At 36.8% G+C, this 27,901-nt stretch overlaps 1 protein-coding gene across 2 annotated transcripts in view; it reads right to left on the minus strand.

The window, feature by feature from the left end:
• Nucleotides 1-27,901, minus strand: part of LOC148861315 (uncharacterized) — a 55,750-nt gene that overhangs the window by 25,621 nt on the left and 2,228 nt on the right. Inside the window, exons 2-14 of one of the 2 annotated variants that reach the window (XM_088985426.1) lie at nt 22,684-22,764; nt 22,443-22,542; nt 22,227-22,311; nt 22,087-22,136; nt 21,945-21,980; nt 19,952-20,031; nt 7,458-7,517; nt 6,569-6,668; nt 6,403-6,480; nt 4,195-4,259; nt 3,958-4,026; nt 3,778-3,859; nt 3,598-3,689 (exon numbers count right to left, since the gene is read on the minus strand). In XM_088985426.1, the coding sequence (XP_088841552.1) occupies nt 3,598-3,689; nt 3,778-3,859; nt 3,958-4,026; nt 4,195-4,259; nt 6,403-6,480; nt 6,569-6,668; nt 7,458-7,517; nt 19,952-20,031; nt 21,945-21,980; nt 22,087-22,136; nt 22,227-22,311; nt 22,443-22,542; nt 22,684-22,764 (978 nt within the window). Of the gene's footprint in view, nt 1-3,597; nt 3,690-3,777; nt 3,860-3,957; nt 4,027-4,194; nt 4,260-6,402; nt 6,481-6,568; nt 6,669-7,457; nt 7,518-19,951; nt 20,032-21,944; nt 21,981-22,086; nt 22,137-22,226; nt 22,312-22,442; nt 22,583-22,683; nt 22,765-27,901 lie in introns of both variants that reach the window. The other variant, XM_088985427.1, reaches the window with a different exon arrangement.

Genomic DNA, 27,901 nt, shown 5'->3' on the forward strand with positions numbered 1-27,901 from the left:
TCAATAACAAAGAAATTTTATTTTATTAAAGATTGAGAGAATCAAAATTACAAGGGAGGGAGCTAAAGAATATTAACTCCCAACTACCCAAGGTACATCCTGACCATGAAGCAATTACAATTACAATTACAAAACAGCCCAAAATATAGTGTTTCTATTTACTCCTTGCCTAGCTAGACCATCTGCCAATGCATTTGCACTTCTCTTTATCCATGTACAATGAATTTCCATGTCCTTGGTGAGCCACTTGAACTTCCTCTTTTCATTGCTGTATTTCCAGAGCATAGAACTGTCCTCTCTTAGCCAATTCACCACAATTTCAGAATCTCCTTCTATAATCAACTTTTTAATATTCATTTCCTTGACCCTTTGTATCCCTTCAATAGCTCCTAGGATCTCAGCCCTCAAAGAATCTCCTACCCCAATCGGACTAGAGTACATGGCTAACAAATTCCCTATTTCATCCCTTGTTACTCCCCCTACTCCAAAAGGCCCTGGATTGCCTATGCTGCTACCATCAAAATTCAGTTTGGTAAACCCATGAAGTGGAGGTGTCTAGCAAGAGTTTAAATTCTTTCTACTTGAGCCTGATTCTGCAATCTCCTTCCAGCTCCTTATCATTTCATCAACTGAGAACACTTTAAACAATTCCATAGTTCTCAACCAATGTATCATCCTAATGTGGATAGTCTCTGGATTTCTTCTCGACTTCTCTCCTTATTTGAGAATATCCTTAAGTTTCTCTCCTCCCAAACAGTCCAACATACCACAGCCCTATCACATCTCCACATGATCTTGGCCCATTTGGTTGGCCAGTTAGGCATGGAAGTAAATAAGCTTTGCACATTCAAAGGGGGAGTCCACCTGCACCCAAACAAAGAAGTAAATCATTCCCAAATCTTTTTCTTTGGGGTAGATCCCCTGTATTAACTCTTTCCAGAAAGGCTTCCCAACAGAAACTCCCAACCTTTGGAGGTATAGGTCGACACCACACATCTTTAACAAGGAAAGACGATCCAACAAAAGGAGAGGGTAACAATGCTTTAAAGAAAGAGGCACAAGTGTAGGAACCCGAGGGAGTGAGTGTCCATATTCTGCTATTTGGCTTTAATGGCTCAATGAAGACCCCTTCAAGAATGGAAAGTAAGGCTAAAGTACATGCTAACTCTGTGCCCCTAACATCTCTTCTCAAACTCAGTTTCCATCCAAACCCAGAAGGTGAATTAGAAGGAACAAGAAAGGAGGAGACTGGTTCATTTTTAGGAGTAGAAATAGCAAAAAGGCTTGGAAATTGATCTTTCAATGAGGAATCCCCAACCCAAACATGTTCCCAAAACATAATGAGGTTACCTGAGTGCAAGTCATACCTGATCCATGGAGAGAACAAGGGCAAGATGGCTTGAATAGCTTTCCAAGGAGAAGCTCTTGTAGTCCTAGCTAGAATCTCAGTATTCCATCCATTGTCTGCCAGCCCATGTATACTTCCCACTATCTTAACCCAAAATCTTTCTTTCTCCAATGAGAATCTCCACAGCCATTTCCCTAGTAATGCTAGGTTCCTATTCCTAATGTTCCCAATCCCCAAACCCCAAACCTCCCTCCTTTTTACCCCTACATACCATCTCCTCCCACCTAACCCTATGATCCTTCTCCTCCTCCCCCGGCTCCCAAAGAAAATCGCTCATTAGTTTTTCCAGCCTACTAGCCACCTTAGTCAAAATCTTAAAAACTGACAAAAAAATAAACAGGGAGGTTAGCCAGAGTAGACCTTGTTAAGGTGACTCTCCCTCCAAGAGACAAATAATTTTTCTTCCAGTTGGCAAGTCTCATTTCAAACCTCTCCACAATAGGGGCCCAAAAATCACCTTTCTGATGTGATCAAGAAGAGGGTTGAACCAACTGAGGGTTTGATGCGGGCTGGGTTGTCTGAACCGGTCGGAGGATTAGACGAGTCAACCAAGATTTCGAACCTGGGGCCATGTGATTGTTTAAGTGAGCACGTAGCCCAGAACAAAACGATGAAGATTATAGACACCAGAATGTGTCTATCTTCTTCTTCCTCAAAGAGGATCTTCAATGGTGTATCAGCTGCGACCAGGCGGAAAGAGAGAATCAGTTCCCAAAAGTTATCTAGAGAGGCCTTTAGGAGAATCAGTCTACCAACTTTTGGTAGGTAGCATTTTTTCCAAGAAGCTAATTTCTTTTCACACTTCACCAATGGTCCCCAAAAGTTTAGTGTTCTTGGGTTGCCTCTGAGGGGCATTCCTAGATAGGAAATGGGGAGGTTTTCCACTTTACAGTCCAGAACAGATTTGAAGTTCTCTAGAGGCTCTCTTCAACTGAATTTATGGGTACAATACTAGTTTTGCTAAAATTGACCCTCAACCAGGCAACTGATTCAAAAACTTCAATCACCCTCTTCACATTAGAGATGTTTTTCAAGGAGGCATCCAAGAATAAGATGATGCCATCAACAAATTGCAAGTGAGAAACCTGAGACAAATCTCTCCCCACTTCAAAACCCTTAACCAAACTTAGTAATTTGGTTTTGTCAAATAGAAAATTGAAGATAACCATCACCAAGCTAAAGAGGAGAGGAGAGAGCGGGCAACCTTGTCTAAGCCCTTGATTGGCCTTGAAACAGCCCTTAGGCTCTCCATTTAGGAGCACTGGAAACCAAGATGAGAAATGCATCCTTTGATCCAATTGATCCATCTCCTGCCGAAGCCTCTCAATTTTAAACAATCCAAGATAAACTCCCAGTCAACTTTGTTGTAGGCCTTTTCAAGGTCTAGCTTTTGTGCTCTACACACTCATTTGCAATTAAAATACTATCCACAACTTGTCTTCCTTTGATAAAGGCAAATTGATTTGGAGAAATCAGATCTTCTAGCACTTCTTTCAGTCTTCTTGCTAGAACTTTGGCCAGAATTTTATGAACACACCCTACCAAACTTATTGGCCTAAAGTCCTTAACTTCCAAAATTCCCCCTTTCTTTGGGAATAAGCACAGAAAGGTTGAGTTTAAGCCTTTGTTTACAATGACTGAGGAGTGGAACTCTCTAAAAAACTATAGAAGATTTTCCTTCACAATATCCCAACATTTTTGGAAGAAGAATAAAGGGAAACCATCTGGGCTAGGTGCCCTGTCTCCATCTATGTTGAAAACTGCCTCTTTGATTTCCACCTCTTCAAAGCTTCTTTCCAACCAAACTTTCTTATCTACCAACAAAGTTGATCCTTCCCATGTACTCAATCTAAAACTGCACAGGCTATCCTTAGAGTATAGGCTCTTAAAGTAGGAGAGGAAGACTTCTGTTATTTCTTCGGAATTTTCCACTTCTCTTTGGTTCACTCTTATTTTGGAAATGAAGTTTTTCCTTCGCCTCCCCGAGGCATAAGCATGGAAAAAGTTGCTGGTGCAAAATATCTAACAATTCAACTAACTTCTATTGCCACTCGATGCAAAATCAACCTACAGGCAAGTTTTTGAACATACAATGCAACAATAGAATGTCAAAATTGATAAAACAACTCTGAGTTACAGCATTAGAGCATTATAATTGCAAATAAAAGAAGCACGGCTCCAAAAGTTACCAAATTCTTCTTTGACTCTGAAGATGTGGAGGGTGTTCTCATCTTTGCAAACAATTCCTGAATAAAGGTACTATCATCCTTCAACAAAGAAACTACCTACAACAACATAAAACATTAAATGTCAAAGCTATATCAAAAAAAATAGTAGATTAAAATTCCATATGATCAAAGTAGAGGAACCTACTACAGCATTATTTGCAAGAATGATGGAATTGAGATTTGAGATTGTAGCCTCGTCCAATGCTCTTGGCAATATAATATCCTAAGAATGATAAAAAATGAAATAGAATGGCTAAATTACGTCAAAGGGAGAAAAAGGAAAAAACAACAGTCAATAAGCCCAACACAAAGAATACTGACCTTTATATAACCAACTCTGTATGACTGATGGATCTTTGACAAGACTATGGGATCTTTAATAGGGATGGCCTGTAGAAGGGAAACAAGAGATTAAAGAATAAATGTTCAACACTAACATTGATGAACAGACTGACAATTGCTTTAAGAATCCCCACCTCTCCCCCCACTCCCACCCCAAAAATAAGGAACAATGTACCCATAGCCATAGATGCAAAGAACATTTTTTCATTGCATTACCTCCTTAAAAACAACATGTTCTTTCAGAAAAGAACGGTGTTGCACATGAGGAATGTCAGGATCATCTGCAGACAATGTTTTAAAGCATATCAGGAAATTAGTCAATCATATAATACACCAGAAATAAAAGAAAATTCTAGTGCAAAACCACACTGAAAATGGATGCACTCTCATTAATATTACAATGGAGAACTTGGAATTACATTTAGGCTCAGTTTGGAAGGAGTACAAATGCAAATATGTGAAGTGCCAAACCATATATTTTGTATTATTCTGTATGTATTTGTACTGTACATATTTGCATTTGTACTCTTTCCAAACTGAGCCTTAAGAAAAAGAAAGAATCCACAAAAATAACACATTAGTAACTAAGCATAAAGCACAAATTTTGGCCATTTCATCATCAACAAAAAAAGAATGGTTTTATAACTTTACTTAGAGTACAATATCTATTAAGAAATGTCATGTATTAAGAAAAAATGAATGAACAACAATAGCAAAAAGGGCCTAACATGGATGGATTACGATTTTTTTTTAAAAGTAAAATAATTTTATTAATATCAAAAAAGTTTAAGCATTACAACTTACAAGCATCCCTCGGAGAGGTGTAAGATGCTACCTCTCCCAATCAAAGATAACAACACTTCATGGCTTACAACAGAGCCCAAAACAATCAAGCCCTACACACCCCTTGTTTAGCTAGACAATCAGCAATTGCATTAGCTGACCCTCCTCAACTATTGTATTCTTAAATTCAGATTCCTTGTTAACCAATTGAATTTCTTGATTTCATTCCTATAGCACCAGATTAGTCTTTGGTTCCTTCAGCCACCCCGCTACAAATTTAGAATCACCTCCAATCATCAAGTCTTCCACATTCATCTCACCTGCAATCCGGGTTCCCTGTAAAGCAGCAAACATTTCAGCCCTAACAGAACCCCCTACCCCCTTGATCCTGAGACCAAAGCACACATATGTCCATATCTTAGAACCCTCTACTCCAAATAAACCTGGGTCCCTTGGCTGCTCCCGTTGAAGTTCAGCTTCCAATATCCTTCAGGAGGAGGCATCCTGTCCAATCTTCCTTTGGCTTAGTAGAGTAGCTTCTTGCCACCATCAACCAATATTTCCATATATCATCTAAAAGCATAATCTGCAAAAGATATCCAATGTTAAAACAATCAACACACAATCTTTGGTCTCCTGCCTGCTTCTCTCCTCCTGAAAAGTTCTGGCATTTCTTTCTTCCTACAGAATCCAAATCAAAGCTGCCCTCATACAACTCCATGTGCTCCTACCTCTTTTTTTTTTTTTGCAATGGATCAAAGAGCATATTAACCTTCGCAGGCAGATTGCACCTGCACCCAAACAAACAGAAACACCAATCCCAAATGTCTGCAGCAAAAGGGCATAAATAGATGGATTAAGAAGTAAAAAATGTCTTGTACAGATTAAGACAATGAACCCTAACAAGGACTTGTTTGGGATTGCCTCAAGTGGCTTGATCGGGTGTCCAGGAGCAGAGACCCAACCCAGTAACCGTGTGTCAAAAAATGCAAAACTTAACTGAGGATATGCCTGATTTGAGGCACAAGGCACCAAGCACACATTTTTCCAGAGGGGCTACACCTGGGCCTAGGCAAGGCACAAACCTTAAAATGTGACTCGCTTGCAGGGGAGGAAACAGGGGTGACAGAGGGGAGCCAATAACCCCGCCCCCCATGCCTTAAAAATCCCCACAATTCTCATATATATCCCACTTATATTTTGACCCCCCCCCCGCATGTTTATTAACCTTTGCCCCCCCCCAAATACAGAATGGTAATATATCTGAATCTTCCTCCAGTTGTAAGCCATTAGTGTCATATCTCTGGCATTAGTGAAAATGCCAAATCATTTTCTGCATTTAGTTTTACCAAACAAGCAAGGTGCCAGCCTTGCTAGTTGTAGCAGAGACCTGGGATTGAATCCCACCTGCACCAGGGTTGGGGGGTATTGTGGGTTTGGGGGATGGACTGCCCCATATATATCAAACAAAATTCATCATCATGATCAACAAAGAAATTCCATAACAAGAATTTTTACTACACACATACCACACCTCACACTTGAACACAATAGTGTATTTGCATAGATGAAGCCATCAAAACTTATTTTTAATGAGTAAAGGAGAAAAGTAAGATTTCAGATAACAGTAAAAGAACCCACATTCAAGGGACCCAATAATATCCATGATGAGCTCATCCCCAAAAACTTTCTCAAAGATTTGAGGATTATTAAGCAAAACTGCAAAGAACCAATAAAGATATCAGTTAGCACCAATAAGGAAACACAAATTTGTAAAATCAAAGGGCAAAAAAAGTAAAATACTAACTTATTCCCTTGACTATTTTGAATATTGTGTGAAGAGCATCAATGTTTTCTACGTCTTCGCACATTCTGAACAAGTCCATCAGCTTGGGGAAAAATTCTTGCTGAACCAAGGACAATAAAAATTTTGTTCACAAGAATAATTAAAAACCTGATGAGAAAAAGGCAGCAAGTGTGCAAGACAATGCAAGGGAAAATATGCAGACAGTTGTGATGCACTGATGCCATGACAATTGCTATGTTTGCTCAGGAAAAGATAGAGCAACACAAACAGAACAAATTGCAAGCTCAAGAATATAGAGAACAAAATCACAAATGGCACATATGATCTAAGAAATGTTCTAAATTAACAATTTAATGGTAATGATACCACAACAATTATTATGTTTGCTGGAGGAGGATAGAACAACAAAAATGAAATAGATCACATGGTCAACCATGTAGATTACAATATGATGAACAATATAATAGTTATGTATTACATCTCTCTTCAAAATATCATTTGACATGAAGCATGAATTAGAGACCTACCAAAAAGCATAAGTAATCCTCAAAAAGGATAAAGCATTTTTTTTTATAAATCAAAAAGGATTAAGCATTATACACACTCATGATAGCATTCTGTGTGATTTGTTAAATTTCCATATGTTCACCACAAATTTTGACACTTAGGTTGCAATCCAAATTTAGGGTTTTTTTTTTCTGAACTAGTTTATTTTGCTCTATCCATTTATAAGCAATAAATAGTATATATCTTGCTTATGGAACCAAATACTCTCTCCCATTAGAGATCATCAAAATCCATCTAACCAAAAAAAAGATAGCGGTTATCAGGTTAATTTTCATAAGCTATCAATATTTTCTAAGGTCCAGAAAGCTTATAGGAAGCTCACATCATGTAAAATAAGGTCTGTCACACGCATCTGATCAGCAATACCACTCTCCACCACAGTCTGCAATTACGATATATCTTCAGTGCAAATAATCATGTGAAAAGAAGATTACATCAAGAAATCTGAATAATAATAGAAAATGAAAATATAGATATCCGATAAAAGTAAACATGACGAATGCAAACTATAAATGGCACACCATCTACAAGAAATTACACTCTACAAAATGAGCCATTGATGGAGGTATCACATTATCAACCTTAGCAAGCATTGAGTATTAAAGATCATATCCAGTTAGTCAACAATAGGCACTTGATTTGGTCTGAGCATTCTGTCAGGCCTCAAAGATGTAATAACCAAATTTAAGTTATTGCAGAAAGTTTAAACTTCCTTTAATGATAAGGCAAAAGCTTTACATGAGAAGATGTACAAAGTGCTCACACAAACCAAAGAAAAAGATCTATCAAAAGTCTATCTTCAAATAAAACTTAGATGCCCTTGGCATAAGTTTCCAATCTTGTTGGAAACAGTGATGTACACCTAATGCAATAACAAATCACACAGAAATTTAATAGTTGTGAGACCACTTACCAGCAATTGTGTAAAGAATATTGATAAAAAATGAAAATATTCACCCTATAGCAATCAGCTATTGAACAAGGCAAAGATTATTACAATTCTATATTTCAAAATTGTGTATCAACAATACATGGGTGTTGTCCCATTTAATTGACTAAACATATTCAAGAGGAGGTCCCATGGTGCATGTTGTCAGCTGATGGCATCATTTGAATTGATGAAATGAATGAAGGATTAAATGCAAAATTAAGCTTATGGATAAATGACCAGCAAGAAGTTTTAAAGTAAATAAGACTAGAACAGAATATATGACATGTAAATTTAATAACTATGGAAGTGCAAATCAAGGTACAGTTAGGATTGGAAACCAAGAGATAACTCAATGTGACCCTTTTCAGTGTGTTGGTTCAATAGTTCATAACAAGGGAGAGATTGAGGAGGATATCACCCATAGAATTAGAGCAGAATGGACAAAATGGATGGGTGCATTTGTGATAGATAAATGCTACTAAGATTAAAAGAAAAAGTATATAAAACAGTTGTAAGGCCAGTTATGTTGTATGGAGCAAAATGTTGGGCAGTCAAGAAACAACATATCCAGAAAATTAGTGTGGCGGAAATGCATATGCTGAGATAGATGAATGGAAAAACTAGAAAGTATAGGACCAGAAATGAAGTCATTCGTAGCAACTTGAAAGTAGCTCCAATAGGTAACAAAATGACAACGTAGACTAAGATGGTTTGTTCATGTGCATAGAAGACCATCAACAGCACCTGTAATAAGAAGTGATTTGTTACAGGTTGAAGGGGCTAGAAGAGCAATGGACAAAAAGGACAAGGGTAGAAGTAGGGGTGGCAAATTTTCAACCTAACCCGCTAACCCACCCAACCCAACCATTAATTGATGGATTGGGTTGTAATCCTGTGTCATTGGCAGGTCGGCTAACCCAATAAAAGAAGACGTAATGGTTTGGGTGGGTTTGGCCATGGTTACCTAGTGGGTAACTATTAACAAATTGGGATTTTTTTCAGTTCTAATTTTTACTCACTTCCCTTTACGCTTAAATATCTTGTTTTTCATCATCCCCTTCCCTTCTTGCTCTCCTCTCCCTCTCTCTTCCAATATCCAACCCTACTCAGCAGTTGAAAATGATAGCTACAAGAGAGTTTTTAGCCTAGACTCTCTCTGTTAGAAACTGTAATCCAAATCCTAACCAGGAGGAACTCAGCAGCATTACCACCATGCAAATCAGAGCTGCTACGGCGTGAACTCAACAGAGGTGATCAAACGGTACCATTTTGCCCACTCCATCACCAGATATGTCATCCCTCAATCTCACTCAACCTTCTTCCATCCAGCCAATTGGAAAAGCTTCAGAATTCATTAATTCTTCTTCAAGTCAAAGTTGAAAACGTTTTTTTATCAGCAATAAGATTACTTTTATTAAATTGGAATATAAGAATCATTCAGTTAACTGTCAAAGAAAATTAAATCCAAGTATAAGACCACATTCTAGTTAATGAGGAAGTGTCTCGACACATGCTTTCCTACCAACAAATCTTGGAAGCTCACCCAGTTCCAGTCGACGTATCTCCAAATGTATGCAGTCAACTTTCTCTCATCTTCTCAAGCCCATACTCCTTCAATCCTGTTTTCTCACAGTTTGTACTTTTCTTCACCATCTCTCTCAAGAAAGTATAAGAACATTGGTAAGTAGAAAGCTATCTCGTTAATCCAGTGATGCAGGAGCTGAAGAGCCAAAATTGGAATTTTATGATATTTTATGTATTTCTGTATTTTTGGACAGTAGGGATATTTTTGTCATTTTAGCAATTTTTATATGAGGTCCAAAGATAGGGTTTAAATTGTCTAGTTATCATTTGTTTATGTTTAAAATTTCAGTGTCATTACACAAGTAGGATTTGAGTTATTGAGTCTTCTTTGAATTGAAATAGGATATGACAACTTAGTTTGAATCCTACTAAGATTATTGAGTCTAACAGTTTGACTCCTAAGACTATTATGAGTCTAACAGTTTGACTCCTAGGATTATTATGAGTTTAGAGTCTATAAATATATATGGACGCTTTACACAAAGGCAATGAATTATATTGAGTTTTCCTCAGCTTATGCCAGCTATGGTGAGTGATTCCCATGCCCTAGAGTGATTCTAGGCACCCTGTGAGTGATTCCAGGTATTTCCTCTCTTCTTTATCTCCCTATTTTCTCTTATTCATTCAAGAAGCCATTACAGCCATTGACAGCCATAAAACTCTGATCAAGAAGACCATTCAACATTCTCTAAGGACTAGAACTGAGCTGGTCCTACATCATCCAGCCAAGTAGATAGAAGAGGAAAGCCATTAAACTGCTACAAGGGATAGAGGGGAATTGTGATTGGGTCGGAAGAGACGCAAATGCCTTTAATGATACACTCGCTAAACAAGGGGTGGGAAGGAATAGTTTCTTTTGGTCTGTCATAACTACATTTTCTGTTGGAGAGGGCTAAGAGTGTTTATCCCTTCCCTTTTTTCTCCTTTTTCATTGTACTAAACTTCTTATTTAATGAAATTGATTCTGTTATTGATCACACACACACATCAGTAGATAAAGCTCAAAGTTCCTATAATATCTATTAATTTTTCTGCATTTTTTGTGATTTTTTATAATTTCTATGATTTCATATAATTTTATATTTTCTGTAATTTCTATAAGTTTTCCAATTTTTTCTTTTTCTTTGTTTTATGTAGTTTTGTTATTTTTATTTCTATAATTTTTTGTGACTTGCTATTATTGTGCAGTTTATGTTGTCATTTTTTGTTATTTATGCTACTATTCTGCAATTTATGTTGTTTTTTATAGTTACTTGTTTTTTTTTGTTTTGCAAGTGTTGTTACTTTCTTTATCTCTGTGTTTTTTCTATAGTTTCTGTTTTCTTTTTTGCATTTTTTGTGTTTTTTCTGCAGTTTACATATGTCCTGATGAATAAAAAGATTAACAGGTTGGGTCAAGGCAGGTTTGGGTTGAACCCAACCCATTTAATTTTATCTTAATGGGACATTAATGGGTTGATGGGTTGGGTTGAATCTAACCCAACCCAAATCCACTCAAACCCGCCCAATTTCCAGTTTGCCACCGCCGCGTAGTAGTAAGAAATGATTTAAACACCAACGATTTAAAAATGGTTGTGGCATTAAACAGAACAGACTGGCGAAACACGATGATGAAGATAACATGCCATTGAACATAATGGAATGGCATAACAGGATCTTGTAGCCGAAACCATATAGTTGGGATAAAGCTCGGATGATGACGACAACGAGTAAGTAACAATTTTATAGCAAATGGTAATTACAGTAATTACTATACTTTTAGTTTAAGGATTACTATAGATGGTAATTTTGTATTTTATTCATCAAAAGATAGTATTTCTGTTTTTACTAAGAACAGTAAATTTCTAGAATTTTTTTTGGTTTTTTAATTGTTTTAGAAAATTCAACCCTGGACATCTCATAGCCGAAATATACCAATTAAGCTTCTAGAAATACTATCACTATGTTTCTTTAAAGAAAAAGAACAAAAAATAGACAATTTCCTACATCAACTAAGAATCTACCATGGCTCAAGTACACCTCAACCAAAATTGATGAAATATTAACCAAATTACACCCTTAGGAGAGCCAAGCTGTAGAGTTCAATGGTCAAATGTTTGACTTTAGTGATTCAATAATGAGTGGCCCTACATCTAGTTGTCCTTTTTTTATCAATACTACATCTAGTTGTCCTTACTCTTCAAGTTCTTCATAAATTATGACATCATGAGTAGGAATATTAGGGGAAGCTTCATTGTAAAATGATTACTGCACAGTTGGTACTCTAGAGGGCAATGAAGGAATAACACAGAGTTTGTAAGCAAAGAAAGAGCTTGTAGTACTTCATTGGATGTGGCATTTGAAGAACTTCCACCAATAACAATACCCTACTCCCTAAGGATTCAAACTTTTTTTTAATCAGCAACCCTAAGGATTCAAAGTCGGTATTTAAAATGTCAAATTTGCAATCCATTTCAACAAATTCTTGTCCAATTTTGCGATCCATAGCAGTAAATTTCTGCTCCATGGAAGCAACTCTAGCTGCTAAATTGTCAATTCAATCATAGAGTCAATCCTTCTCTTCATCATAGCTATGGGACGAATCATCAAGTTTGACATTAACTTTTACTATAAGGTTTGCCATGTTTTCTGAGGTTTGCTCCAATACCTCTAGATATGGTTCTTATACAAAACTAATATAGGACAGATCCGAGAGTACGCTTTCTGGAGTGAAGTTGACTCTATTATCTAGAAGAGAAGAGAGAGGAAGAGAAGAAGATGAAGATGAGGAGGAAGGAGAGAAGAATGTGTGGGAGCAAAAAAAAAGTCTTGGTTGGAGGCGCCAGCATTGGTATTTATACTATAGGGCAACCGAAACAAATAAAACAAAATAAAAAGACCAAAGCGCCCTTGCAGCACATAACTAAGGATATTACATCACTCCCCCTCAAGTTGAGGCATAGATATCAATCATCCCTAACTAGTCACAAAAATCATAGTGCCGCAAGTGATTTAATCCTTTGGTAAGAACAACTACAAGTTCTTCTGAGCTGACATATGGAGTGCACATTTCTCCCTTCTCTAGTTTTCTCCCTGATAAAATGTTTATCCCTCTTGATGGTAGCTTTATTGTCACAATTGAGTGACATGGCCATCAAGAGGGAAACCCAATTCACCAGGACTGTAAGTTTCTTAATCAACAAGAATTCTACAACTCTAGGTGCCATGGCTCTGTACTCCGCTTCTGCGCTAGATTTGGCCACCACATTGTTTCTTACTTCACCAACGAACAAGGTTTCATCCCACAAAAGTACAATAGCCACTAGTGGATTTTCTGTCATCCACAAAACCAACCCATTCACTGTGCTCACTCGATTAGCTCACTACGCTCGCGTCTCAGCAACAGGAGTATCGGTGCTTCGCTACGCTCGATTAGTTCACTTCATTCTCTGTTATCTCGCTACGCTCGCGTAGCAGCAACAAATACGGGAACCCTATGCGAGAAATTTCAACACCTTGCCTGACCGAAAATAACCAAGTGTTTTTTTGGGGGGTTGAAGAAAAGGGTGGGAAAGCTGGACCAAGCTACTTCCAATCAGCATCAATGTAAACCTCAACTTTTACATGTCCATGCTTCTTGAAGAAAAGCATGTGGTCAGCCTGGCATTATCTAAAACCCATCTGTTGAACCGCCTAGTGGAGTCTACTAAACCAAACCCTTGGCGACTATTTTAGGCCATACAAAGACTTCTCCAACTTGCAATTTTTGTGTTCATTTCTCTTTGCACAAAAGTTGGGTGGTTGGATCATGTGCACTTATGACTAATTGATGGAATTCCAATCCAAATATAGCTAAAGAGAGGTGAACCCTAATAGAGTTCATCTTTGCCACTAGAGCAAAAGTGCATAATCAACTTCGTACACCTATGGCATCTGCCTTGTGTTTCACAGAAAACACCCATTTGCACCCATAGGTTCCTTTCTTTAAGGAAGATTTGCCAACTCCCATGTACCATTTTCATGTAAGGCATTGATCTCTTCCTTCATTGCATCTATCCACTCAAGAACTAATAAGGTGTCTGCAACACTCTTAGGAAGAGGGACACCATCAATGGATAAAAGGAAAGCACGAAATGAGGGTGAAATGTTCTCAAAAGATAAAAAATGAGCCATATGATGGTGTGTGGTAAACGATCTGATACCTTTTCTCTGTGTGATAGGAAGGTCCAGATCACAAGCTAAAGTATCAATGTCAATAGGTTGAAGGATATCAACCAAAAAAATGATACCAAGATAGGGTGAGGGATCCAACCCCTAAGAGCTCAATGGCATTGGTTGCACAGCTTCAGCTGCTCCACAACTATTGAACTTTGTTGGCCTTGGCATTTATAGCAATGTCTACAGAAGACACGGAATGGAGGATAGGCAAGTTGGCAAAGGAGGTAATAAAACCTAGGGGTGAGCATGGGTCGGTTCGGTTCAATTCATGGCAGAACCTGGAACCTACCCTGTAGGGGTCAGTACTGGGTTTTTGGAACTACTACCAACCATGTGAAGGTCGGTTCAGGCCTTGTTGATTCTAGGGTCTACATGTGGAACTTGTTCTTTCTTTACTCTCCCACTTCAAAAAAAAAAGAAAGCATGTCGTTTAAAATTTTGATTTTCAATAATGATAATAGATAGTTAAAAACTCATATTATCTTTATTGATTAAATTGAGTAATTTAATATGTAGATTATCATAATATATTAATATATTGTTCAAATTTTGTCATTTACATTTTTTTTTATGAATATGTCATTTACATTATTTATCATACACATTCAAATATTAAATGAAAACAAATGATCAAATCACTTATGTAACTCAATGGTAACATGAGACCATGGCTTTTGTAACCATGAGTGCTTGGGTTCGAATCCTCACATCCTTAAAAATATTTTGGTGTAATTTCAAGGCATGTTTGGTTCCAAGGCCAGTTTGAGTAGGGTAAAATCCCTAGACCCTGGAACCAACATAGGTGGGAATCGGCTCCAAGAATTTGGAACCAGACCCTACCCTGTAATAGATTAGGTAGGGTCGGTTCACGGCCGATTCAAGATTGGTTCCATTTGGTTCTGAGTAGAACCTACCCATTTGCTCACCCCTAATAAAACCTGCCCTTTTCTCCTCAACCTTACATTCTCAAAGAAAGAGACATCCATAGAGACAAAATATTTCTTGGGAATTGGATGAAAACAGCGATAGCCCTTCTGAGAAAGAGAATAACCAAGGAAAGCACAAACAATAGCTTTAGGATCAAGCTTGCCATAGGTAAGGGATAGATCATAGACAAAGCACCAACAGCCAAAGACACATATGGGTATAAGAAGCATTAGAGCCTTAAGGAAGAGAAGTCGATGTTGGGACATATTCCAATAACTGAGATGGCATGCGATTGATAACATAAGCAGTTTTGTACCCATGTGATTTGATAACATCAACTACTGGTTCAGCTGACACGTTGCCTAACACCTACTTAGGGGGCTCAACACCTAAGGTTACTGGGAAGAATGTTCTGGGCAGTTTTGTAAGAAAGGTTACTGGGGGCTCAACACCTACTTAGGGGTTGACAGCTATACTTAAATCTGGAAAGTTATTCTTAAGTTATATTAATGAAGTTACCATTTCCAATCAAAAATAAATAAATAAATAACATAAGCAGTAGTCATAACAGCATCCATCTAGAATCTTTTGGAACATTCATCTGCAAAAGCATTCCCCGAGCAACTTCTAGGAGTGGCAATTTTTTCTCTCTACAACCCCATTCTGTTGAGGGGTCTAGGCTTCTAGCACAATAGCTCCGATACAGAGAGCCACAGGAAGCAAAAAAATTCAATTATGCCACTATGAAAATACTCCTTTGCATTGTCTGATTGGAAAACTTGGATCTTTGCACTGAAAATATCTTACAGGTTTAGGAACTACTTGTTGAAAGTGCATAGGGTAAACCCAGGTGAACCAAGAGAAGAGAAATCATCTATAAATTAAATGAAATAGTTGTAGCCATTCTTAGTTGGAATCATGGTTCAAAATATCGATATGCCCGATACGCCATCGATACTATTTTTTTTTAGTTTTTTTTTTATTTTTTTCCAAAACCGATTTTGGGGGCTGATTTAGGTCTCCTCCATCCCCTGAACTAGTTAGACCCCTAATACACCCACTATAGGGGCGTATCGGTGGGGTCCCAAAACGATACATATAGGCCGATACGGGCCGATACATGTCGATACTCTGAACATTGGTTGGAATACTGACATGGCCCATCAAAGTACACAAAGATAAAAAGGAAAGTTTGATCTTTTACCACGTAAAGAAAATGAAGTTCTACAATGCTTATTCAACTAACACACTTGACACTAAAATTCATTGACTAACACAAACTTAAACAATTTTGAAACAAATACTTCAAGGACTCAAAAGACATATGACCTAAATGATGGTGTTACAAAATAACTTGACTCTTACTAGACCAACTCAAACTCTGAAGCTGCAACACCAATTCTATTCTCTAGCACAAAGAGACCACCAATCATGTTCCCTCTACCAATCATCTTCCCAAAGGCCAAATCCTAGAAAACACAAGAATGTGGAAGAAAGGTTACTGAACAATTCAAGGCATGAGTGATACTACTAATGGATAACAAATTAATAGGCATTTTGGGAACATGTAAAACATTAAATAGTGAAAGGCCAAAGGGCAAAGATATAGATCATCGACCAGCAATGGAGGAGAAGGATCCATCAGTTAGCCTCACTTTATCTTTACCAAAGAGAAGGGTATATGATTGGAATAGGGTTGACTAAATAGTCATATGGTTTAAAGCACCGGAATCGATGATCCATGGGGATCCCCAAGAGTCAAAAGAAACATGGAAAGCAAAGGCTGAGTTACTTGTGAGATGCTAAATTTGTTTTGTTGAGGTAAATTTCTTCTGATTTGCCTTATTATTCTACTCTTTTTAACTTATTTCCTAGTTCTTGGGCCCAATTTGGTTTTCCAATCAAGTCCCAGCAAGTTTCATGGGTGTACATGGATTTCTGACAATGGGTACATCACAGTTTATCTTTCTCATCCACCGCTTTCTAACCATCCCCCTTTTTCTCTGAACTTGTGCTTCCTATCACTACTAAGGAAAAAATCTCCCCCTCGGGAGCATTCATTGCAAACCTCCCTCCATAGACTGGACTAAGGCATATACCTCTTGGACAGAACGGGTGTCCTTGCTACCCAAAATCTGCACTCTAATGGGTTCATACATGGGTTTGAGACCTGGTAGAAATGCAAAAACACATTGCTGAGAGACTATTTGTTCATAGGCCTTAGCATCTTTATCACTCTCCCATTTAATGCTTTTGGTAGTAATCTAGCTCTTTCTAGACTGAAGTGAGGACTGAACAATAAGCAGACAAACTCCTTTCCACTTGCTTACATGTGGAAGATTCTCCTTGCAATTGATAGATTCTGGCATAGTGCCTCTGTTCCAAATATGTTGATTTTGTTTGTTCCCATATTTCTTTAGTTGTCTCTGCCCACATAAAGTAGGATGGATGTCAAAAGCCACAACATGGTCATGTTGTTATCTTGGTCCCACTTGTCATATTCAGTCGTGCCCAATCTAGGTTCCTTTACCTTCCCGTTGATATACCTTGCCTTACCTCTGGTTGTAACATATAGGCCCATCTCCTTAAACCATGCCAAGTACTTCCGGCCATCCAACAGAGTGACAGTCATGGGAAAGCTCAAGGTATCATGACCACTATTTAATCCACCCTGATTAGATGTAGTTCCTGATGTTGCAGAGTCTTCAAAAGCCATAAATAACAACTCCAGAGTGAACAACAAATGGTTTTCCTTCAATCCACACACACAGATGATAACAGGAACACCAACAGATTTTGATAACCACTCCTAAGCACCTTTATGCATGCAAAAAGCACACCCAAACACAGCAGCTGCTGTTAAACACATGTATAGTTCATACAAACCACTCCAGGGCTAGTATGAGCCACCCAAACATCAATAGAAAATACTGCAGTACCCTGCCAACTGAACCAGGTCACTCATGACCTACAAAAGTTCCAAAGTTTTAAGGCTTTGGATCTTCAGACCCACAAAAAAGAGTCAAACTCCCCTTATACCATTCGGCCAATACAAAACTTGACCTGTACTTGGTTTTACTACCATGAAAAAAGGTTACAAAGGATTCAAACCTTGTCCCTTTTCAGTCCAAGTAGATTTTTGGAGGTTCCAATCCAAATAATATTGATCTTTTAATGTTTCAGCCAAGATATAGGAGGGGAGAAGTTGTCGAAGGTTTCTCAGACCTGGGCCGAAGTCATCCTTTCCATTCTCACTCCAGGAAAAGAAAGAAAAAAAAAAAGAGGGCTACGATCAGAAAAGGAACTGTCTAGAGAATACAGTCTTTTTTTTTATGAATCTCTCTAGAGAACACTGTCCCGCTCTGAAACCATATTACCCAGAAGAGAGAGGAAGAGAAGAAGATGAAGAAGAGGAGGAAGAAAGAGAAAAGAATGTGTGAGAGCAAAAACAGTCTTGGCTGGCAGTGCCATAATTGGTATTTATACTATAGAGCAACTGAAACAAATAAAAGAAAATAAAAAGACCAAAGTGCCCTTGCAGAACATAACTAAGGATATTACATCAGACTCTATTTATATACACAAAACAAGAACTCAGATGTCCCTTTACAGACAAACTAAGAGTAACCCAAAAGAACACTTGCATTAAGTATACCTAAAACAACACGAATGGCTTCAGATCTGCTACAAATAAAATGTTTACAACAGGCTATGTAATTCAATCAGGAGTAAGCACATCAATTTCCAGTACATCTGATCTCTACAGATCCCTGATTTGCTTACTCATGATTGGACTGTCGAACCTGTTGTACATGTATTATTTGCAGAGATCCAGAGTCAACACTAATAGCTATTATTCTGGGTGGTAGTGACCGTGGTATTATAATAAAAAGGAATGTGAAAATATCATGTATTCATAAAAATATAAACCCCAAAAAATGAAAAGAATAAGAAAGACAACAACACAAAGAACTGAGCTTCAACAACAAGAAAACTCAAAATTCACATCAATTCGAGTCTAAATACATATAGCCATGGTTTCAAATGTTGCCAAATGTCGCTAAATGTCGCCCGACATATGTCGATGTCAAGGCTCACCAACATGAAAATGGATGGTAATATAAAAATTACATTATTTCGGTCAACATTTCCTATATTTCGGATGTCGACCAAATCGGTTCAAATAACCAAAAAAATGCAGTTTTTCCTATTATGTCGACAGGATGCCAACTATTTTTGACAAGATGTCGACTAATGTACATTAATAATATTTCCATTAATAATTTCTATTAAATATTTCAAACAAAATACTAATAAAAAAAGAATTAACAAAATATAAAAAACAAAAGAATAAATTAATTACTTTATAACATAAAACATAAAATATTTTTCAAGTAATAAAATATTAACTAGTTAGTATTTTTTTAAATATTTATTAAAATCAGAAATGTTTATTAAATTTTATAATAAATAATATTCTACATTTAATATAAAAAATCAGAATAAATTTCATAAATTTTATACTAAATCATAATTTATTATAAATTTAGTACTAAAAATCATAATAAATTCATTAAGTTTTATAAGAAATCAGAACTTATCATAATCTTAATACTACAAAAAAGGAGAATCAGTTTATTAAATTTATAATAAAACATAATGTATAATAACTTTATAATTTAAAAAATCAGAATAAATGTATTTCTATTTACTAGTGTGAAATAAATATATTAGAATTTATAATAAAACAGAATTAAAAATAAGAAAATAAAATATCAGATAACCTTGTAAAAACATCAAAATGCATAATAAATCAGTAAATCATCATTTACTAATTTGTTATTGATCTTAGTTTCTTAGCTTTATATAATGGTTGGGAATAAGATAATAGTCTAGAAATATGTATTCATGCTTCTTTTAGCATTTTACAAAATATCTTTGCATATTTCCACATATTTCATAATATTTCAACAATGTCTCTAATTTTTACAATATTTCCCCTCGACATTTCCGATAAGCGACATTTCCATCGACATCGACATTTTAAACCTTGCATATTGCATAAGCTGCAGAATTGAAACAAACACAGAAACAAGCACAGCATTGACTAAATAGAGTCCTGAATTGAAAAGACTAGTTATAGAAGATCATAGAAAAAAGTGAAATGTCCAATACACCTTCAATATTAAGGGAAGTGCAGATAGTTGAACTGCTGGCAGTTCCCTCAACTCATTGTTGACACCATGAAATGTATCATCTGTAGAAATAGAAAATAGTGATTGGTAATGCTAGAACAAACACAACTTTCAAAAACAATAAATTGCCAAGACAAAGCTCCAAACTGTGTAATTGGAAATCCTTTGATTCAAGCAATAGTAGATCAGGATCTGAATAAGAAAACAGCAATTCAAGTAGAAATACCAAAGTATTCGCAGCAACAAGAAAATCAAAACACTAATATATCCCATAAAAACAGAACAGTGTCATGTATGATACAAATGAGTCAAGTGAGACACTAGTGGAAATAGAAGATAAGTGAAATCAAAAGGAAATTGACCATCTGAACTCAGAAGAAAATACATAATCTTCTAAACTAAGAATATCACAAAAACAAGAAACAAAAGCATCAAACTATATGAAAATATAACCAGGAATAATTGAGCACAACCATTAAGAATTTTTCTTAAAAATAATAGGAACTGGAATCACATGCAAGCCCAAATTAACAGCAAAATAGATTATACAGATCTAATTATATGTGTTAGTCTAAAAAGGAAAAATATTTTTTGGCTACAAAATGAGATGTACAAAAGGACGTATCCCTCCCCAAATATTTTTTGGGAAGGCTAATTTTAATCTTAACAACAACACTTTACCAGGATCTTATAAATACTAGTTACCAAACTAATAGGTTTAAAGTTTCTTGGCTGGACGGCATCTCCCTTCTTAGGTATCAAAGCTAAAGAAAGTAGAATTGATTCTTGGACTAATGAAATGTTCCCTTTTTTATAGGTCTTGGACTAATGAAATGTTCAACAGCACCCAACAATCATGACAAAAAACCATTGTAAAACCATCCAGCCTTGGCACTTTTGATTTATCCATTGAGAAAACAGCCCTCTTAATCTCTTCCAATTCAAAGCCCTTCCACATTGACTCCAACATAACCCACCCTTATATAGACTTCCTAAAAATGATTCACAAAACATTTTACAATTGCCTCTTGGTCACACTCAAAATTTCCCTATTTACTTCCAATTTATGCACAAAATTCTTTTCCTGCCATTAGCAATTGAATGGAAGAATTTAGTATTGCCATCCCCTTCCTTAATCCATATATATCTCGACTTCTGCCTCCAACATATCTCCTCCCTAAGCAAAATTTCCTCTAACACCTTTTTTAATGACCACCTCAAGCATCTTTCCTCCTCATTAATCAAGTTCTGATATTCCTTCTCATCCAATTGCTCAATTTGGGAAATCGCACTAAGCTTTCTCTCCTAAATTCTACCAAAATGTTCTCTATTCCACTCCTTTAATTTGCTCTTTAGACATAGTATCTTTCTATGGAATCTCACTCCTTCCCAATCAACTCCCCTCACCTCATTCCACCATTCCTCCACTCTATGAATAAAATCCGGGTAAGTGAGTCAAATATTCCCAAACCTGAAAGAGCGGGGCTAGTCAAAAAAAATTTCTGTTCCTATACTAATTGGGCAGTGATCTAAAGTAACCCTTGGCAAAATCCCAGCCATCAGTCCTCCCTACTGATCTTGACACCAAACCAAAAAAAAAAGAAGCAAAATATTCAATTATGTGAAAATTTGCAATACATTAGGCCTGAAGGAAATCCTAATTTAATAATTGCAACAGCACACTGTAAAAAAAATGCCTGCTTTTGTTCCATTTTATACACCCTTAGAATCACCAATGCTTTTTTATTACACATAAAAAAAGGTTCATGTGGACATAGGCAAAGGGCATAATGATGACGAATTAAGAGAATCTTCCAAACCATCTCCATACTATATGGGAAAGAATACAGCAAACAGTTTCTTTCTCAGAACAACCAATTAGTCAAAGCCACAAAAAAAGTGAATGCATCAATCAAGAAAATAAAACAGATGAAAGAAAGATAAGATGAGGTTTCCAAACACAGGAAAGAATTACCATTAGCCTGTGAAGTTCCAGATGTCTCCAATACATCTGTAGGCAAGCATGGGCCAATCTCAGTATCTTTAGAGCATCTAAAGATTCAAAATTTAGTAATAACATAAAGACAATACTCACATAGCACAAAAGGAATACTTACTGCTAAGAGTAGTAAAACGTATGTTCCTCTGCACATTACAAATGTGGTCCCTGCATAAAACCAAAAAAAAAATCATGATAAAACAATAATGAAGTAAAACTTTATTGCAAATGAAAGATGGAAAGCTAAATATACATCACCATATATAAGAGCACCCTGTAGCCTCTTGGAAGCTAAGAGCTAACTCTGTAGAATATTCCAGATCTCGCCAAGAGATTATTGTATCTGCCAAAAGGAAAGAAATTATTCCATGTTACCAAGGGTATCCATTAATTAAGAAGCAAACAAGATTTTTTATCACCTAAGCAACATTAAGAAAACTGCTAGTAATATGCTTCACTTGACAGAACAAGTACCTTCTTGCCTTCGATAAATATCTTCTGATCTGATACGATGAACAAGTAATGTTTCATTGTCTTCTTCATCAATGACAAACAAACCAAGTTCTTCAGACCTCTGTGTTCAAAATATTGCAGTCAATAACCATAACATTTGGCTGCATAAAATATCCAATTTTTTAAGAACCTCCAGTGAGTTAAAATACAATAGTATGAACACCAGAAAAAATAAAAAGGAAATGCAAGAACATGGACAAACCTCCAGATACTCAACAGTAACATGCCCAGTTCCCCGGTCATCCCATCTACCATCATCATTCAGACGGTATACCTTGACACGCTGAATGTTTTGAACAACCGCAAACCAATTAGAATATTAGCAAAAATGAAGTCAAAAGGACTTAGTCCAAAATAACCAACAGGTAGGAACAAGACATACAAAATAACAATTGGTTAAAAGCATAAAGTACTTTGATTGTGTTTAGGGCATAGACGCACAAGTACCTCCAAGTTACATCTAAGAAATAATGAAAAGATCCTACCTTCAACTTTTCGACAAAATCAATGAAGCCTGAATTACAGCTTTGCAGAATATGATAAGCAAAAAATATAACTCAAGGATAAAGCTACGAAATGAAGAAAAAACTAATATATGAAGATAATTAGCATAGAATAGTGTTTTCTTATATTTATTATGATATCAAATAATTAGAAAAAGACCACACTGAGTAACCTCACGAGGAAATAACAAGGTACTGGATCAGATAAAAGTCGACAAGCATTCCTTTCGATGAATAAAAAAGAAAGAAACTCTAATGTAATATATGAAACTCCAAGAAGGAAAGATCTTGCAACACATGCAACCAGGAAAATTGAACTTGCAATGTCAACCTAAAAGAAAATAGAGATAAATGCAATAGCAACAGGACCAATAATAAGATTTTAATAGTCATATATCATTGCCTCACTAGGTAAGGGGAAAAACCCAAAAAAAAAAATACCAACCATGAGATTTCTGTATAACCATAGCCAATGTAACAAGGTAGATGAGCAGACCAACAATTTGTTCTACACCTGAGGTTTTCAAAGCTCTATGAGCAAATTTCTGGAATATTTTTGGAGCTCATAGGCACTTCCCCTTATCCATACAGGATCACTTTGCTAGCTACAAAACAGCTAAGGTCCTACTTTTCATTTTTCTCAATTATAGTCCTTTTAGATGCTGTAAAAAAGAAGGAATCATCTGCCCAAGTAGAGAATAAATCCTCTCCTGAAGGAAGAAATCTAAGGGAAAGTCAATGGCGCCACATATTTACAGACATTTGTACAGGGGCATCACTCATACTTTTTTATGCAGTATACATAGCAGCTAGTTTAACAATCTAGCCGGGCTCTAACCCCCATTAAATGGCTACTAGTTACAGAGGGACTTATACATGATTCTTGGCACATAAAACCTTATATTTCTCACAAGTGCAAACAGAGAGAGAGAGAGAGCAAAGAATAAGATGACCTCTTTGGAGGATGGTCCAAACAGAACACAATACAAGCCTCAAAAGATGTTCCAACACAAACACAAAGCTTGGGGCCTTCGGTTACTCCACAGGAATGGGAATATCCATAGAGCTCTATTATAATGGAACCATCCATCTATCACACTCTCCATTATCAATCAATCATCCAAGAAATGGATCCATACCAAAGCACTATAAAGTAAATTTGTAATGATTTACTCCCACTAAGCCAACTGAACATGAGTTCATTGACTGGTGTTGCTCAAATTCGCATCAAATGAATTTCAAATACCCAAAGGAACTAGGTCTCCAAGGTCCAAATAGTAACCACCAAAGTTCAGCTTCCAAAATTGAGCCCAAGAGAAAAGAGTTGGCTAAAAGAAACATATTATAAAACCGGCATATTACCAATGAGACTACAAGGAAAATTCAATAAGACCAGTATTGCTATGTGGGACAGAGTGTTGGACAATCAAGAAACAACACATATAAAAAATAGCTTTTACTTGCGCATAGATTGCCTCTTGTATAGAGATTCACTAGCCTGTACTCCCTCCCTCCTAACAAACTCTTGACCATTTTTTGTTGTGTTTCTCTAAGTTTGGGCCAGCTTGAATGCTAGCCCATAGAGTGATCCAAAAATTCAAGCTCATAGAAAGGGCTTGAGATAATGCAAAACCCCTGTGGTTTGGGATTCAATGAACTCCTTAGAAGTTAAAAAGGTTCTATTTTGATACTTTCATTCTTGATAGTAGATTATGGATCCTTAACCACACTCAGCTCTTTCTTTAGTACATCTTTCCTCAGAGATCTTTCTTGCCTCTTGCATCCTAATTGGCTTTTCCATATAAGGAAAACTGGAGGAGTCTAGTTCTACCAAAGATCATTCTCTTGGGAGATTTATCACTTGACAATCAGCATCTGTGATGTCCTTCAAAGAAGATGAACTCACCAGTGCGTCTATCTCCTCACATTTGTTTTATTTGCAATGAACAGTGATGAAAATGCATCCCATTTACTAATCTCCTGTCCTTTTGTAACCTACATTTGGAAGTTTTTCTTTTACCATTTTGGATGCAAGTGGAGTTTCACAGTGATTTACAAAGTCTCCTAGATTCTTTCTTCAGCCCCTTCCCAAAGAAAACAGGGAAGGTGCTATAGAGATGCACAAGGTAAGCAGTGCTATGGGAAATATGGGAAGAGAAAAATGCTAGTTTTTCCCTTGTTTTGAAAAGGTAAAGGATGACTTTCATTTGATAGTATTGCAAACTAGTACAAAAATTAGCACCCATGTACACTAAGGCTCTGTATATTAGTAATTGTGATACAAACAAATTCTCATAGTCAAAAAAAGAGTATTGAATGAAAAGCTCTGTTGTTCCAACAACCAAGAGATAAGGGTGCTCACTACCTTCTTCACAATTATCTCATGTGCATGATGCATTTTTTAATATATAGGCATTCCTTCCAGAAAGTATCCGCATGTATACTTTACCATATGGCCTTTCCTCTTCTGCTCAACCCTTTCAAATTCCAGCTATGAAAGAAGAATTTCCAGTGTGTCTGGCATGCATCCTTTTACTCCAAAAATTCCCAAGGACTTAACTCATATTTTTCCATATTGCAAAGGATAAACAAATGATCTGCTGTCTCTGTTTCAGATGAGTGCATGACACATTTCACTGACTCCAGCACCATCCCCCCTACTTAAGCTCTCCCTTGTCAAGCACTTCCCTAGTGTGCCCAACATACTACAAAAACTACCTTCAAAGGAATATGAATATCCAACCTTTTCTTTGATAATTGAATGAAATTTATTAATCGGCAAAGATAAATAGTACAAGGTCCACAAGGAGAGGCACGAGATGCAACCTCTCCAACCTAATTAAGTACAGCTTTCCAATTTACCAGAACAAGTTACAATGTAGCACAAAAAAGACCTTCGCTGGAAACCCCCTGTTTGGCCAAAGAATCAGCCATAGTATTAGCCGACCTGCTTACCCGTTTAACCTCAATTCTCATATTACTAGTTAACAACTTTTGTACTAGCAAAGCTATGCAGGACTACATGATTTAAACTCTTGAAGGACTTAGAAGTAAATAACCCAGTCATTCCCACACCTCAATCTTTCTAAATCACATTGTTTTTTTTTTTTTTGCTGCAGATCAATAAAAAATAAAATTTTATTAAAATAAGAAAATGTTTACCTAGATAAAAGAGTGATGAGGAATCACGAACTACAAGCAAAGCAACAAACAGCTACAGGAAACAACTATTACTACAGCTCTAAAGTTCCCCAAAATAAGCTCTAAACTCTTCTCTTTTGATTCCTTGAAAATCTGGAAGGAACAGAACCCAATCAAATAGCTTTGCACGCACATATTCTCCTTAGACTTCTGTTTCCCATCAAATATCTGCCCATTCCTTTCATTCCACACTTCCCAACAAACTGCAAATGGTATCATATTGATTGAAAAAAGGTTTCTCCTTGTGAACCTCCAGTAGTAATTCTGCCATCCTATCTATTTTCCAATCGTTTAAATTCCTCCTCATCTTGGGATTCCAAACCACCTGTCCATTCTGAGATCCAAAGCACTAAGATACCAATGCATTTTTATTACTTGCAGATACAAATAATGCTGGAAATATCGCTATTTTGTGAAGAAAGTTCACTGGGTGATATATCTAAGCCTCTTCAACCCATTCTCCTTGAATGACATTTCTAAAGGTTGGCAACGGGTTGGGGTACAAGTTGGGTACCTGACTTGATGAATTTACACAACATTGGGCCCAGAAAAGGCCCATTCAAATTTTAGCAAATGCTCAACTCGAGACTGCCCATGTTGCAGCCCTACAATGGATAGCATCCATCATCTTCTACAACGAGCATTGCTACAAGAATGCAGCATACTCCACGCCAAATGTTATAAAATTAATCTTGATAAACGTAACATGGAAAACCTAAGAAGTTGAGGCAGTAGTGGTGTTTTCAAAATGAACAACAGCAATATCATACCCATCTACTCAAAGCCCATTGACAAGATGACTCAACTAAAGTTGAACTAGTAGTACTCCAAGGGCTCAGATTGGGCAAATCCTTAAACTACAGAGGAGTTGTCATTGAAGGGACTCAAAGGTGGTATAATTGAATAGCCCAATACTAACATGCAAGTTAAGAACTTAATTTACAGGGACTAGAAGGTTGGCAAATAATTTGATAGATGCTTTGGCAAGACTAGCTGTAAAAAGAAATCAATTGTAGTCAGGAGGGGAGGGAAGAAATGAAACAGAAGAGTTAAATGGAGAGGCTCAAATACGAGGTTGACTATGATGGTGAAGGAAGAGGAAGCAAAAACCAAAAACAAAGAGGATTCAGGGAAGATAATGGAGGGGGGCTAGTCAAGGGGATTCTAGAATCTAAATAGTTGCAATGGACTAGAAGGTCAGCAAATAATTTGGCAGATGCTTTGGCAAGACTAGCTGTAAAAAGAAATCAGTTGTAGTCAGGGGGGGAGAAATGAAAGAGAAGAGTGAAATGGAGAGGCTCAAATGCAAGGTTGACTATGATGGTGAAGGAAGAGGAAGCAATAAAATAAAAAATAAAAAAGAGGATTCGGGGAAGATAATGGAGGGGGGCTAGTCAAGGGGATTCTAGAATCTAGCTAGTTGCAATGCAAATTATAAACTGAAATTTGTGGGGTTTTATGGGTGCCAAGAAGAGTAGAGTAATTAAGAATATAAGGGAGAAGCCAGAATTATTTTAAAAACGGAGTTGAGTCAAAGTTAATTGGGATGGACAGGAAATGGATTAGAAGTTGTTTTGCAGAGAGAGGTCTAAGCTAGGCCTACGCCCCCTCTTGGGGAGCTTTAGGAGGTATTATTACAGTATGCAGCATGGAGGAATGAACAATTCGATTGCATAGATGAGTTGATTGGACAATTCAAAATTTCGATGAAACTGA

Source organism: Nelumbo lutea, chromosome 4 (assembly GCF_056320005.1).
Source record: "Nelumbo lutea isolate HS-2025 chromosome 4, American lotus-T2T, whole genome shotgun sequence".
In the NCBI taxonomy this organism is placed as follows: Eukaryota; Viridiplantae; Streptophyta; class Magnoliopsida; order Proteales; family Nelumbonaceae; genus Nelumbo; species Nelumbo lutea.